Source organism: Pristis pectinata, chromosome 7 (assembly GCF_009764475.1).
Source record: "Pristis pectinata isolate sPriPec2 chromosome 7, sPriPec2.1.pri, whole genome shotgun sequence".
NCBI lineage: Eukaryota > Metazoa > Chordata > Chondrichthyes > Rhinopristiformes > Pristidae > Pristis > Pristis pectinata.
In genome coordinates, this window is record NC_067411.1 from 76,894,683 (window position 1) to 76,911,081 (window position 16,399).

General features: G+C 40.1%; 1 protein-coding gene across 4 annotated transcripts in view; it reads left to right on the plus strand.

Moving 5' to 3' along the window:
* Positions 1-16,399, plus strand: part of LOC127572214 (guanine nucleotide-binding protein G(q) subunit alpha) — a 140,063-nt gene that overhangs the window by 96,247 nt on the left and 27,417 nt on the right. For all 4 annotated transcript variants that reach the window (XM_052019155.1, XM_052019157.1, XM_052019156.1 and 1 more), the window contains exon 3: positions 12,051-12,205. In XM_052019155.1, coding sequence (XP_051875115.1) covers positions 12,051-12,205 — 155 coding nt within the window. The remainder of the gene's footprint in view (positions 1-12,050; positions 12,206-16,399) is intronic.

Below are 16,399 nucleotides of genomic sequence, written 5' to 3' on the forward strand. Positions count from 1 at the left end.
TTGCATCCTTCCGCCCCTTCCCCTCCCCCTCTCTTCCCTACCCTCCTCCCCTACCTCCTTCTCACTCCCCGCCACCTCCACTGCCACACACCCACTACACTCTTCCCCTCCTCACCTTCTCCCGCCTCTTCACTACTTTCCCCCTAACCCCCATCCCTCTGCCTTCTTCCCCCCCTTGCCCTGTCTCCCTCCTCCCTATACCCCTCTCCAGAATCAGCTATATTTTTAGTGCGTTTCTTTGAAAGAGTGCGTCATATTGTGATTTACTGGCAGCTTAGGCACTTATGCTTGAGTGTATTTTTTCTAAAAACTCAGGAAGCTTTTATCTAATTTGTATGTTTAAAGTGCTGAACTAAAGGGCACTGCTCACTCAGGATATTGTTAGTCACGTGGAATTAAATGCTGTGGAGGATTTTGACTGTTCCATTGAGTTGCCTGCCGGGTTTATAACATATTCTAATTAACAACTTCAGTCTTTTGATTACCGTGCTTTTACTGAAAATATGATTTAAAAGTATTTTGCTTTGTTCATCAAAAAAGAAAAGCAATATTGCTATAACATATGCTATGGGATTTAAAGGATATTTAAAAATAGATTTCACAAAAGAGAAATACTAAAATACATAACCTAATTAGTTTCAATTCATATTAATTGCATTGTGCATGTTTAAAACTTAAGGTTTTAATTGGTAGAAGTCAAGTATTATACATTGAAACTGAATATAATGAGAGGTTTAACTGATCCAGAATCCAAGTAAATTTATTGAAGAAAAACATGTTTAATATGTAAAATGTAATATTATCATTTATACAAGATTATGATATTAGATTAAAAGCCAATATTATTTTGTCATAAACCTTTTTGTATTTAGAGTCATACAGCATGGAAACGGGCCCTTTGGCCCACTGAGACTACATTAACCATCAAACACCCATTTATACCAATCTCTATGATAATCCCATTTTATTAGCCCCACTCTCCCATCAGCTTCCCCAGATTCTGCCACTTACCAACACACTAGGGGCAATTTACACTGGTAAATTAACCCACTGACCCGCACGTCTTTGGGATGTGGAGGAAGTGGGAGCACCCGGAGGAAACCCACACGGTCATCGGACAAACCCCACACAGGAGCTGTGAGGCAGTAGCACTACTAGTTGTGTCACTGTGCTGCCATTTGATCTTGAGGATGCAATGGTAGATTGAAGAAAAGCAGAAAGTCTTCTAATATCCTGACAAATGTTCTATCTTGGCTAACAGTATTTAAAATTGATGCACTGGTCATTCATCTGCTTGCCTGTGGTGGAGTTTTCTTGGGTGCTTTGGTCTCCTCCCTTGCCCTAATGAAATGCTGGCAGGTTAATTGGCTACTTAAAATTACCCTAAGTGGCAAAAAAATCATAAGGGAATTGACAAGCATGTGTGTGAGAGAAGGAGCTTTTCTTTCTTGGATCTTGCTCTGTGCAAAATGAATTACATTTCCCAACCTCATCAAGCACTTTGTAGGTTTTTGATTTATGGAATGTTCCAAGGTACTTAGCAGGGAAATTGACACTGAGTCATGCAGAGATAGATTAAGACACACATTACTGTGTCTGGTTTGTTTTTTTCTTCCCAATGGAAAGGTTGGTCAGACTATAACGTCACTGGGACACTTGACCCCAATGAAATCATGCTAATTTGAGCAACTTGCAATAATTGCTATGTTTTCTTTGTGTTGGATGATGTTAAACCAAGGTATATCTGTAACATCAAAGATTATTGCAGGTGCTGGAACTGTGGGGAGAAATAGAAAATGCTGAAAATATTCAACAGGTTGGTTAGCATCTCTGGTCAGCTTACGTGTCAGGTTGATGACAGAGGTCATTGTAGGAGTGGAATGGAGAAATGTACAAGATTCTTAAGGGGCTGGGCAGAATAGATGCGAAGTTAATGTTTTCCCTGGCTTTGGTCACAATCTCAAAGTAAGGGGTAGGCCATTTGTAACAGAGATGAGAAGATGTTTATTCAGCCATAGGGTGTTGAATCTTTGGAAGTCAGTAACAAAGAGGGCTGTGAAGGCTCAGTAGCTGAGCATATTAAAGACAAAGATTGATGTACTTGGCTTAATGAGCATAGTGCAGGAAAGTGACAGAGAGGTAAGAGATCAATTATGATCTTATTAGATGGTTAAGGAAGCACATGGAGCTGAATGGTCCACTCCTAATTTCTTATGATGATAGGCAACTGGAAATTTGCAGTTACCTTTGCAAAATACTCTGCCTAGTGGTTTGGCAATCTGCACTTTGTTTCCTTTGCGTAATGGTCTGCATTGTGAGCACCAAACGCAGTATACAATATATAAAATTGTATCATTGCAGTGAAATGTTTATGAATACAAGTAAAATGTTTATGAAGAGACAGTGACTGGTGTGAAGTCAATATTCTACTAGCTATGGCACTTTGAAGTGTTGCAGGACAGGTCATTGAAGCTAAAAGGGAAATGTTCAAATGGTTTAAGCCTCATTGAAGCAAAGGAATGTGATTGTGGCTGTTCAAAGCCAATCCCCACAGTCACAATATATCACAAGAGAAATTCCTGTTGTAAAGTATCTCAGACCAACTATTTTCAGTGATTTCGTCAGTGATCTTCTCACTGTCAAACGATGTACACATTGACTCACTGGGATATTGCCTGGTATGAACCAAAAGACATATGAAAAATCGGTAGTAGGATAGAGAAAATTATAGAATGATTTTGTATTGCTAAAAACTATTTGGGAATGAGATAGGACAGATGGAAATGGACATTCTAATCACCTGTGGATCTTGTATCAGGCATGGTAAGAGATTAAAGGTAGAGAGCAGGGGAAACAAGTTAAAACAAAAGGGATTGTACTAATTAATGATTGAAACAACACTTAAAATGAGGTTAGTTAGACGGTTGAAGAAGAGAATATCTGGAAGCATTGTTACTGCTTATGTGTGTAATACGCACTAATGTAGGTTGGTTGAATGAATGTGCTAGGGTGTAAAACACTTAATTATGAAATAATTAGGTCAGGGTGGCTGTTGATTGAAAATTCCAGTTTTCAGTTGGGCTCAACTCTGATAATGAAATGGCCTACAACAGAACTTGGATAACGCCCAGCCTAGGGCCACGTTCTTTAAGGAAACGTCGGCCACCTTGGCCTTATTCTCTGGGACTCCTCCAAAACCCTTTCACCTTTCTAATTATTTGACCTAGCTTTTAAAATGTCTTTAATAATTACATATGTAGCCATTGTCCATTTTTTCCATTGCACAGAGCTCATGATAAATGTCAGATTCATAACTCTGTACAAAACTAAACTAAATACAAAATATACGGGAAGAGCTTAAAATGGAAGTAAAAGGGCAAAGAATATGCAGGAGAACAGTGGTAGCACAAAAAGGAACACAGTCATTGATGAAGATGGCAAGAGTAAAATGTGAACCTAAGAGTGGATGGAACCAAAAAGTAGATCTTACAGAGTTAGAGTTTATGGTTGAGATACTTTCTGGCTTTGCTGTAGATTCTGTCAATATTATTGTAAAGCAGTTTGTGTAACAATTGGATAGGATACAAACAGAGCTTTAAATGGGTACTTAAAGGTTGGTGGTGTTCAAACTCAGGAAGTCACCAGAAGGAGCATGGCATTCAATGAGGTAGTTCTTTGAAAGAGTCTCTATAGGACTTCAGGATAATTGCTTCCTGTGCTTTATGATTCGAAGATACTAATGGTGCTGAAAAGCCTAGAAATTCATTTGTTTACACCCCCTGCCCCTCCCCCAATATGAGTAGAGCAATTTTCTGTACAGGTTTACAGATCCCCTGTTTGTGGATCGCCCGACTTATGTACAGCCCATACATACGAACATGCGTTTAGGAGACCGGCGGTATGGATTTGCTGGCTCCTGTGGGGCTGCACACATCTTCTGGCTACAAACAGTTCACAGGAGAATGGATCCCTGTCATAACCAGGAGAGGGCCTGTACTTTTCTGGGTGGAATTTTCATTTGCTTTCTTTCTGTCATAAAGCTTCTGCAAATTATATCAGCAATCAAGCAGCATGCAAAATTCTGCAGTGTGACTTTTAACCTTGTTAGTTTGGAAATCAGTTATTGTTATTTACTCTAAAAGCAGGGGTGATCCTGAGCTCTCAGTTACCTCCATCTCATTCCCACACTGACACCTCTCTTTGACCTCCTCCACTGTCATAACAAATCTCAATGTGAGCTCCAGGAACATCACCTCATCCTCTGATTTGGTACATTACAGTTATTACGATTTAACATTGAACTCAACAATTTCGGGTAATCAGCCATTCCACTCTTGTAACTCACACTTGCAGCATTCATAGAACATGGAACACAACAGTGCAGGGACAGGCCATTCAGCCCACCATGTCTGCACTGACCACGATGCCAATTTAAACTAATCCCATCTTCCTGCACATGGTCCATATTCTTCTTCCCTGCCTGGTCATGTGTCTGTCTAAATGCCTCAAATGTCACTGCCATATCTGCTTCTACCACCTTCCCTGACAGTACATTCCACGCACCTACCACTCTCCGTGTTTTTAAAACAAAATCCTCACATATCTCATTTAAACTTTCCCCCTCTCACCTTAAATCTACGCCACCTAGTACTTGACCCTTCCGCCCTAGGGATAAAGACTCTGACTATGTACCCTATCTGTGCCTTTAATAATTTTCTATACCTATGTCAGGTCATCCCTCAGCCTTTGATGCTCCAGACAAAACAATATAATTTGTCCAGCCTCTTCTTATAGCAATTCTGGCAACATCCTGGTAAACCTCTTCTGCACCCTTTCCAAAGCCACTACATCCTTCCTGTAGTGTGGCCTAACCAAAGTTTTATGCAGACGTGACATGACTTCTCAACTTTTATACTCAGTCCCCTGACTGATGAAGGCAAGCACGCCATTCACCTTTTACACCCTATCCACTTGCGTTGCCACTTTCAGGGAGATATGAACTTGTGACCCAAGATCCCTCTTTACATCAATGCTCTTAAGAGGTTTGAAATTTAATGTAGACTTGCTCTCGCACTTGACCTCCCAAAATGCAACACCTCACATTTGTCTGGATTAAATTTGCCTGGATGAGCGGAACTTCAACAACACTCAAGAAGCTTGACACCATACAGGACATGGCAGCCTGTTTGATAGGCAGCCCATCACTGTCTCCAATACCGAAGCACAGTAGCAGCAGTTTGCACCATTTTCAGGAATGCATTGCAGCAACTTACTTATCCCTAGACAACACCTTACACACCCACAACCTCTACCAGCTAGGAGGACAAGGACAGCAAAAGCATGGAAACACGACCATGTGGAAGTTGCCTTCAAGTCAGACACTGTCCTTGGAAATATATCACTGTTCCTTCAAAATCCTTGAACTCTCTCCCTAACAGCATTGTGGGGATACCTATGCCTCAAGGACTTCAGTGGTTCAAGAAGGCAGCTCACCACCACCTACTCAAAGACATTCAGGGATGAGCAATTAAATGCTGGTTCAGCCTGCGAAGTCCACATCCCTGGAATGAATATTAAAAATACTCCATCTTCCATTTCTCTGCCCAAATTTCCAATTGATCTCTATTCTGCTGTATCATTTGACAACCTTCCTATCGATCCACAACTCCACCCATTTTCATGTCATCTGCAAACATACTAATCAGATCACATACACTTTCATCCAGATCTTCTGTAAATGTCACAAACAGAGGTCCCAGCACTGATCCTTGGAGAACACCACTGGTCATAGACCTCCAGTAAGAGAAACATCCCTTCACCACTACCCTCTGCCTCCTATGACCTATCCAATTTTGTATCCAATTTAGTAACTCACCATAAATCCCTTGTGACAATCTTCTGGAACAGCCGGCCATGAGGGACTTTTTCAAATGCTTTAGTAATGTCCATGCTAACAACATCCAGTACTTTACCTTATCGATCATCTTTGTCACTTCCTCAAAAAAAAATTCATTTTCTCTCTCGCTGACCTCTGACATTTCAGAATTCATTCATTTCGTATTTACACCAAACAGATCTAAGCTGGTAGAACCTCCACTTCTGATATTTAGTCTCTACTGGCCTTCCCTTTTTTTCCTCTCTTTCCTTTTTCTCTGGAACTTAAAATTTGTTTAATTTTTAATATTTCCTAGCTCTGAAGTCCCAGTTGACCTGAAATCTTAACTCTTTCTTTCTCGCATATGCTGCTTGACCTCCTGGGTATATTGAGCATTCTCTGCACAGATTTAAGTTTCTATTTATTCACAGAACAACCAAGGTCACCCCATTTCCATGCAGTCTGAGGGGCCAACATTCAGACTGCTTTTTGTCACCACTGGAGTAACAGCATTCTGTGACTTCAGATACAGCTTCACACAAGTACCTCGGATACTAGAATACATTCAACGTGGACGTCCGGTTCATGTTTGCTCTCAGGTTCCTAGTCTTGGGATCATTCTTGGGTCCTCTGCTGATGATCTCTGCCGCATCTTTAGTTTAATGCTCATTGCTGCATTAGGGAGACCACAAAACTCCATCAGCAGACAGAATGGTAATTGGTTTATTATTGTCACATATACTGAGATACAGTGAAAAGCTTTTGTTTGCATGCCATCCAGACAGATCATTGCAGCTTTTCCAAAATGCAGGCAAACACACACTGCATAATTCACTGATAATCTCCTGACAGGAGTACCTGAGCTTTAGCCCTACGTGGTCTCTGAGCTACATTCACAAAAAAAATCCCTTCATCCCTCCAAGCACTGTTCTTCAAGCAGCCTCTCCTGGTCCCCCTGCTTTCTACCCCCCCTCCCCCCACAAAGCCATTCTGTCTCATGGTTACCCTCCTATCCCCACCAAAACCAACCATCATTGCACCATCCATTGATTCAGAAGCAATGCTCCCCAGTTGTCAGAAGACTTGTTTGTGATTGTTTTATGAGACTTTGAGTTGGCTCCAGAAATTGCACCTGTTCTACTAAATGCAGGCAGCTAAAAGAACTCGAAACACATTCATAGGGAATTCTATGTAGAAATTAACAATGTTAGTTTCAGTAAAGCTAGGGCTTTACTCTTCGGAGAGGAGGAGGATGAGGGGAGACATGATAGAGGTGTACCAAATATCAGGAAGAATAGATAGAGTGGACAGCCAGCACCTCTTTCCCAGGGCACCAATACTCAATACAAGAGGGCATAGCTTTAAAGTAATGGGTGGGAAGTTCAAGGGAGATAGCAAAGGAAGGTTTTGTACCCAGAGAGTGGTTGGGGCATGGAATGAGCTGCCTGGGGCGGTGGTGGAGGCCGGTACATTGGTCAAATTCAAGAGATTACTAGATAAGCATATGGAGGAATTTAAAATAGAGAGATATGTGGGAGGAAGGGCTCAGATAGTCTTAGGTGAGGTTTAAAGGACAGCATAACATTGTGGGCCGAAGGGCCTGTATTGTGCTGTACTGTTCTATGTTCTATCAGGGGGATAAAAAACAATGATTTTCTGTTAATCTTGCAATTGATGGTCTAGTTCTCGATGTAACTTCCATGGATAGCATTAAGATGACCCACAATGCTATTTTAACACCATTAAAAGTTGGTTATGACATTTTTGGCCTTTTTAAAAAAAAATCTCCATTTGAGCCCTCTCAGGGGTATCATTCCTGACCCCACTGTGCCAATGATGCTAAACTGTCCGCTGAAGAATATCTTATTTATTTTCCCTTCTCTTCTTTGCACAGTATAGTCAACATTGTAAGATTTGGATCTTATCTGCATGTGATGTGAAACACACTTAAGTTTTATTGCCACTATTCAAGTGACTACTTCTGTAACTTGACATGGTTTTGAGATTTTGTGCAAATTTTATTCCCATCGTTTTAGTAAATAGTTGTACCTGTGATTGGATGAGCTTTTAATTCATCTTGTGACATCAAGACTTTGAATATATTGACATGGTCCTTTTCACTTGCAATATCAATATTAAGGTTTGTTGTTGCTACACTGATTTTTTTTACACCTTCTGGTTAATCCACTTGCACAGTTGACAGTGGAGCTCTTCTTGCTATAAAATAACTTTAACATCATATGCTATGTTGCATGACTTTTTAGTGGTATTCAAACAACTAATCAGTTCTTATTAATGCATGTAATTTAATAGCACACCATTGCTAGATGCCAGTGATCCATACAACTGATGTCTGACAACAGTTTACATCAGAAAGGGGAGTTCCATGCCATGCCGTGACTGAAGTTAGCAGTGAGTGCTGTGGATTTGCTACTGACTACAAAATTCAGGCCAGTAATATTACGATTAAAGTGTCAAATTGTGGTAAGAACATAGAACATTACAGCACAGTACAGGCCCTTCAGCCCACAATGTTGTGCTGACATTTTATCCTGCTCAAAGATCTATTTAACCCTTCCCTCCCACATAGCCCTCCATTTCTCTATCATTCATGTGTCTATCTAAGAGACTCTTAAATGTCCCTAATGTATCTGCCCCCACAACCTCTGCCGGCAGTGCGTTCCACGCACCCACCACTCTCTGTGTAAAAAAAACTTTCCCCTGACATCCCCCTTATATCTTCCTCCAATTACCTTAAAAGGGAGAAATGAAAAATACATTGCAGACTTATAGTTTCCAAACTTTTGGACGTTATATATGAATTAGATGTCAATATTTACAATGAAGCCTTTTTGTCCTTTTGTTGAAAATACCACAGAAATCCTAAAGAGATCTCAAGCTAGAACTAATTGGAGTTGTTCCATTTGCAGTTGAATAAAATGCTTGCGCCTGCAGCAATAAACTTGGTGTTTAGTGAAATGTGTGTAAGTGGAGTTGTTAATTTTTGAGAAGTGTGATTTTTGCACCTGCAACAATTTTATTCATATTTATTCTCACTGGAGATTAAAGGCTAGCAGTGGGAGGCCTCCGAAGCCTTCCATTCAAGTAGCTTTGGGGAATTTATAATGCAGCGTATGATGCCTAATGTTGAGAGAACCTTTCACTGAGGGAAGCCTGAGTTCCATAAATTATGACTTTTTTCCTCACTATTTCACATATCAAATAAAAACAAAGTACTTGATGGAGAGATGATGAACTCCTTCAAACCAGAAGATGTTGAATAATTATCTTGTTATGAATAGAATTCAATGGTTCTCAGTAATTCCACTGATCTTTGAGCTGAGAGGTTGTTTGCAGAAGACACCCAATGAGGACTGTATGTTATAGAATTGGAGATGGTTAACTTGCTTGGGGGGATGGTGGGGGTAGTTTAACAACATTTGTTACAATGCAAAGAGGCAGACTGAGCCAAATGCTATTCATCTGAATGCAACCTTTTCTTCCTCCCTCCCCCTGCTGGTGAGCTAGCACTATGACAACCCACAGCAGTCAAATATAACAAATTGCCCAACTGAATACACCACAGAGAGTGACTGATGAATGGGTTGAGACTCTCTACGTGCACTTATTGTTTTTGTTGTGTGTGCGTGTCTTTTGATGATTCCAGATATGGCTGTATGATTTCGTCAGGGGAAAAATTCAAGTCTAATCAAACTAATTAATAATCTATAGCACACCAAATGTTTTCTTGAATTAATGACAAAAACAAGTGCCTGCTTAAGAGGTTCAGTTGGTGTGCATTAGATTAGTAAGATTTCTTCAGGCATTTTGCACCTCTAGATTTTAACGTCTTTCAGTATTGATTTATTTGCTAGTAAAAAATCACACCAAGTGACCACACTCCTTTGGAGCTTGTCCCATAGGGCATACAGTATGTCCAGGTTTTTCTCCATGATGTTCAAGAGATTTGCCTAAAATTGAGGGATTACGAAAGGAATCTATTGCTTTTATTCTGTCTAATATGCTGTGTTTGGAGTGGTGTGGTGACACGATGAGGGTGGAACAAGTCAGCTGCTGCAGTGGAACAAGAGCTCGCAAACGCCCAAATCAAATATTTTTGTTAACTTCAGGCAACTCCACTGTGGTTCCAGTGGGCATCTGGTTGACAAAAGGAGGCAGAAACTGGCATGCTGGAAAGAATTATCTTCCCAGATGCTGAATTGCTCACAGCCACCCCTGTCCTGAAGAATTCTCCTGCAAACTGCAGTAGCATCGCCTAAATAATTAAGCATGTCTTGCTGCAAGAAATTGAGGATGAAAGTGAGAGCTACACTTGGAGGCAGACAAATACAACAAATTGTGCAACCCAGTATACCACAGAGCAACTGATGAATGGGTCAAGGCTCTCCACATGTGTTGTTGTTTTGATGGAGAGATGATGAACTCCTTCAAACCAAAAGATTAATTATTTTGTTATGAATAGAAAAGAACTCAATGGATCTCAGTAGTTCCACTGATCTTTGAGCTGAGAGGTTGTTTGTAGAGGACACCCAATGAGGACTGACTGTTGTAGAAATGGAGGTGGTTAACTTGCTTTTTGTTTTGTGTGGTTGCCCTTTGATTCCAGATATGGCTGCATTGTCTTGATGGAGGAAAAGGCCAAGTATAGTTAAACTAATTAGTAATGTGAAGTATACCAAATGTTGTCATGAATTAAAACTGGCAAAAACAAGTGCTTGCTTAAAAAGTTCAGTTGGCATGCATTAGATTGATAACATTTCTTAACTCACGTAGTAATTATTTCAGATTTTAGTGTTTCAATGCCAGTAAAATAGCATTTAAATTAAAATAATAAGAATAGAAAATGGCAGGGCACCTGGAATATCACAGAAGAAATGCTGAATTTTAGAGACCCATCTTCATCAAATGATTGGGATCCTGTAGGACATGTTCAATACCAGCATATGGGGTAAAAAGGCATTGTCCTGCAGGCATATGTGTGCAGGAATCATCATGGTATCACATTTAAAGAAAATCAAAAGAACTCCAGATGCTGGAAATCTGAAACAAAAATAGAAAGTTGTTGCAAACACTCAGCATCAGTGCAAAGAGAAACAGAGTCAATATTTTGGGTTCAAGACCCCTGCTATCAGAACTAGGAAGAGAGAAAATATGTTAGTTTTCAGTTCGGGAGAGATGGGTAGAACAAAGGGAATCTCTCTGATAAGGCAAGACCAAATGAGTTAATGTTCCAGTTAAAATCAGGTTATGCTTCTTTGTCTCTGTTATGTGTTGCTGTATAGCAAGGTGGTGGGACATGCCTGTGAGGCTGGACAATACAAGTAGAAAGATATATATAAAAAAAAGCCAAAATGATGATTGGCCGAAATGGCCAGTTCTGATATAGGCAGAAAGAGTGTTAACTAAAGTTGGAGAATTTGATTTGATTCTGCAAGGCTGAACCGTGCCCAAACAAAAGATGACCTGTTGTTCTTAAAGCTTGCATTGAGCCTCTTGTAGCAGTGCAGGAGGCCACGGACAGATAGGTCAGAGTGGGAGTGAGGTGGGAAACTGAAGTGGTGGGCAACTGGAAGCTTCGGACCACTCCTGTGAACTGAACACTGGTGCTCAGCAAAGTGAAAGAATGAATGGACCATCTCATCTCTTTCCCATAGCTCTGAACTCGCCTGCTCAGTCCACTTCTGGAATCCTTATCTGTGTACTTCTCAATCCTTGATTAAGATGATATTATTTTAGATTCCATCCTCCAAGTTCCCTGATACCTGGTTGCATGCTGTTTGAGCAAGATACAGGCACTGAGTCTAACTACTTCAGTGTGCCTTGACTTAAATGTTGGCCCAGTAATAAGTTACTGGTAACACTATGGCTGGAAAACCATTAATCTTTTGACAGATACAAGCCTGATTTCAGGAAACTCTCAGTTATTTCACAGTGGGTATGTTCTTGATTGGTAACATTGTGCAATTTTTGTGTAGCCTTATATTCTTTGGTTCATATCCTGTGCCCATACTTCTATCAGGTAAAAGATTATTGTACAAGATGTGCATTGATGGGGTACTTGTAGTTTGTACTTTGTCATAGATTTAGAAAGGAGTCATGCAAAAACCTTAATGATGAATATCATAACTTACAGTTTTCATTTAATTCTCCACAGGCACATGCACAGTTGGTTCGTGAGATTGATGTAGAAAAAGTGACAACATTTGAAAACCCCTATGTGGATGCAATAAAATGTTTATGGGTTGATCCAGGCATCCAGGAATCCTATGACCGAAGAAGAGAGTACCAGCTGTCGGATTCTACTAAATAGTAAGTTTGCAAATCTAATTGATTTAGCAATGAAGTATGTGCCCCATTATCAAAGTTTTTCATCTAGGGTGGGAACAAAGATCTCCGCTCCATGTGTACAAGCACCTATTTCTATATTAGGTAGCTTAATGCAGGAAGAAGTTTAGGAAAGAAGTCTGTGTTTGGGATAATCGATACATTCATGAATTTTTGAAGGTGAGTTTCTTTAAAAAGGGCACATTGATTTTTAGCTTTATAAGTGAAAGCATAGCATAAACAGCAAGGAAATTATGCTAAATCTTTATTAAAGCCTCTTTGGGGCTTCAGCTGGATTATTGTGGCCAATTCTGGAAGGACACCAACCTAAGAGAGTGTGCAGAGGAGACTTTGTAGATAGGTAACAGAAATTCCATTAGATGGAGGGAATGGGCAATTGGAGGTTATTAGTATCAATGTGAAGGATTGTGATAGAATAATTAAGACTGGCAAAAATTGGAAGACAATGTGAATGACAAAAGAACCAGAAATGATTTGATGAAAGATTCAAGTGTACTTGCCTGTAAAGGCACCTGAAGCAGCATTGAAAAAATTGTCAAAAGGTAATTGGAAAAGTGAGATAAAAGAAAATTGTTGGGACTATTGGGTAAAGGGCAGGGAACAAAAGACTAATTGTATAGCTCTTTTAAAGAGCCAGCAGAGGTACAGCAGGCCAAATTGCTGCCTTCTGTAATGTATTGTTTTTTACCCTGTTTTTCGTTCTGTGTGGTGTGGGCATCACTGGCAAGGCCAGCATTTGTTGTCTTTTTTAATTATCTAATTATCTTGGGGAAGGTGCTAGAAAACCACTTTCTCAAATTGCAGCAGTTCTTTGGTGAAGGTGCTCCAACAATAGTTGAGGGATTTGCAGGATTTAGACCCAGTTTCCAACATTGCTTTAATACCAAAGAGAAAGCTTGACAACACAAGCAGTTAAGGGACAAAGGATGCGATCAAAGTATTGTCTGGCTCTACTTGAGAGTTAACTTTGTGTTGATGGACGATCTTGCTAATTGGCAGGATATGAATATATGTAGTGATACTTGTAAATGAGCCTCAATAACCTTGTCACTTTCATTTTTCCTATTAAAGCATGAGAATAAAGAAACAGCCCCATATTTAGTAAACGTTGCCACCTATTGAGTAATGATCTCAATTCAGAGCATTGTGTAGTTTAATGCCAGAATTGTCTCATTCTGTTGCAATAATGGCTTCATTGGTTTTTCATTTAACCAGTTTATCAAAGGAGAATGATTTATTTAATCATGCTGTCTATCCATATGTCACCTGAAAACAACAGTACGCCAGATTTTGAGCAATTGCCTGATAGAAGACGACAACTTGGCTGTCTGATTTGCTTATCGTTTCCATTTTCTGCGTCATTGATAGGAGAAATGCTTGGCCACCCTTCTTTCTGTAATAAATACTATCATTTTGCTACTTACAATGAAAGCTTCTTAGCTAAATGCTTCCGAGGGGTTTTCCATTTAGTAATAATCTAGCTGATATCATTTCCATTCAAATGGCCTGAAATGATCATAGAATGATGCATTGTCAATTATCGTTAAATGTTTAAGTAATAGTTGGAGATGATGTTAAGGTATATTTTCATGAAATGAGTTACACATAAATAGTAGCCTAGCTAACCAAGCAGGAATCTTCTTTCTGTTAAAAATTATTTACAATTGAGAAAATATGGCAAAAACAGCCATATAAATGCATTTACTACTGAAAATATTCTGACTTTTCTAGACAGTTCAACACTAATTGACTAGGACTGCCTTGATCAAATACTCAGCTTCTTTGGATATTGTATTCAGGGCTTCCTCAAAAGTTCAAGTGTGTAAATTTGTGACAGAGTAGTAAAATGTGTAATTGGATTACCAATTCTTTTTCAAAACTAAGTTTTTTGAAATGACAGTTAAGGTATCGAATAAAATCACTCAAAGAATAATGTTGGGGGATGAATTGTGTCTAAGAGTGATTAACAATAGGAGCTATAGTTTCAATCTTGTGAAACTTTATATATCCAAAGAATTTTGCAAAAAAATCAGTATTGAAATAATGAGAGGGCTGAGTGACAAGGAAGATTATGAAGTGCAAACTCACAATATTTTTTGAAAAATTATTCAGGAACTGGCCATTGATTATTGCTCTGGACTGGAGGTAGATATTTTAAGCAAGTCTTACCTGGGAACTCTGGCTTTTCTGGGAGCCTCTGGTGATTTTTTAAAATGATTTAGCTCTGATTACTTGGGTATGAGCTCCGAATCACTCTGGAGATGTTCATCTGCTGGTCTTGAGAGGACAAGGCAATTATGATGGCACACTACTGGAATGTAATTGTCTCTGTCGGGTGGTGAATGAAGTCGAGGCTTGTTTCCATGCCTCAAACTGAATAATCAATCAGCGTGGAACAGTGTGCCTGTGCCGCACATATGCACGAACCGTACAGCTGTAAGTTTGGAGGCAGGAAGAAATGCAGGAAAATTACAAACACTGGGGAAATGGTCCTGAGCAAATCGGAGTCACAGAGAGCTGCAGCATGGAAATAGGCCCTTCGGCCCACCAAATCCACACCAACCATCAAGCACCCACTTCAACTAATCCTTTCTTAATCCCATTTTTTATTCTCCCCACATTCTCATCAACACCCCCCTCCCCCCCCCCCCAGATTCTACCACTCACCAACACACTAGGGATAATTTACAGTGGCTAATTAATCTACCAATCTGCATGTTAGCGGGATGTGGGAGGAAACCAGAGCACCCGGAAGAAGCGCATACAGTATCAGGGAGAAACGTGCAAACTCCACACAGACAACACTTAAGGTCAGGATTGAACTTGGGTTTCTGATAATCAGCTCTACTAATTGCACCACTATGCTGCCTTTCATGGAGCTGTGGCCTGAAATGGCTGTGGGTCCAATGGACTCGTCCTAGGATCCTGAAGGTAGTGGCTGGTGAGATAAGGAATGCATTAGCTATTATCTTCCAAAGTTCTCTATATGCGTCATAAGAAGCAAAGAGTTGGCATAAATGGATCAGTTACTGGTTGGCAATGACCTTGTAGAGGTTTATAAAATTATAAAGGGGCATAGATAGGGTAGGTAGTCAGAGTGGGGAAGTGCAAAAGTGGAGGGCATAGGTTTAACGTGAGAGGGAGAAATTTAAAGGAGATCTGAGGGGCCAGTTTTTCAACAGAAGGTGGTTGTTATATGGAACAAGTTGCCGGAGGATGTTGTGGAGGCAGATACAATTAGGATGTTTAAAAGGCAATTGGATAGGTACTTGGTTGAGAGGGGAGTAGAGGGATGTGGGCAAATGGGATTAGTGCAGATAGGTTTATCACGGTTGGCATGGAGGACCTGGGCTAAAGGGCCGGTTTCTGTGCTGTACAACTTTATGAATCTATGTAACCAGTGGTGCTGGGGCATCAACTCTTTACAGTTTATAGCACTTGGATGAAGCACTAATTGCAGATGCAGAAATGGCTGAGAAAGTAACTTGTGAAGAGGACGTAAGGAGGCTATGGAGCTTCAGTGAGTGGATAAAGATGAGACAAATGGAGTATAATGTGGCAAAATGTGAAATTTCAGTTTATAATGGGAATAATAAAAGAAACATCTAAATGGGTGAGATATTGCAGGCTCTGATTTGCAGATTGATCTGGGTGTCTTAGTGTATGATTCATAGAAGACCAGTAGGCAGACACAGCTAGTAGTTAGAAAGTCAACAGAATGTTACTGTTCATTGCAAGGAGGAGGAACAAAATACAAAAGTAGGGGAAGTTATGCTTAAGTTATATGGGACATTGGAGAGACCACATCTGGGATATCATGTACTGGCCGCCTTATCTATGGAATGATGTTAATGCTTTGAAATCACTTCATGGAAGGTTTACCAGACAAATACCGGTGAGGAAAGTTTGGACAAACTAGGCTTGTATCTGCTGAAGTTTAGAAGACTTGCATGCCCATTTTATGCAATAACTTGTGGGATGTTGGCCCACATGATTCACTGAAAGTTTGGCTCTCAAGGCCACTGAATCCAAAAGTTCTTATAAGGGAATATGATTACAAGCTCAAGTGAAATGATGGGGAAATCACACTTGGGACAACACCAACAGTGACAACTTCTCTAAGATCCGGAAATCATCAACAGGCAACAGAGGGGAAAA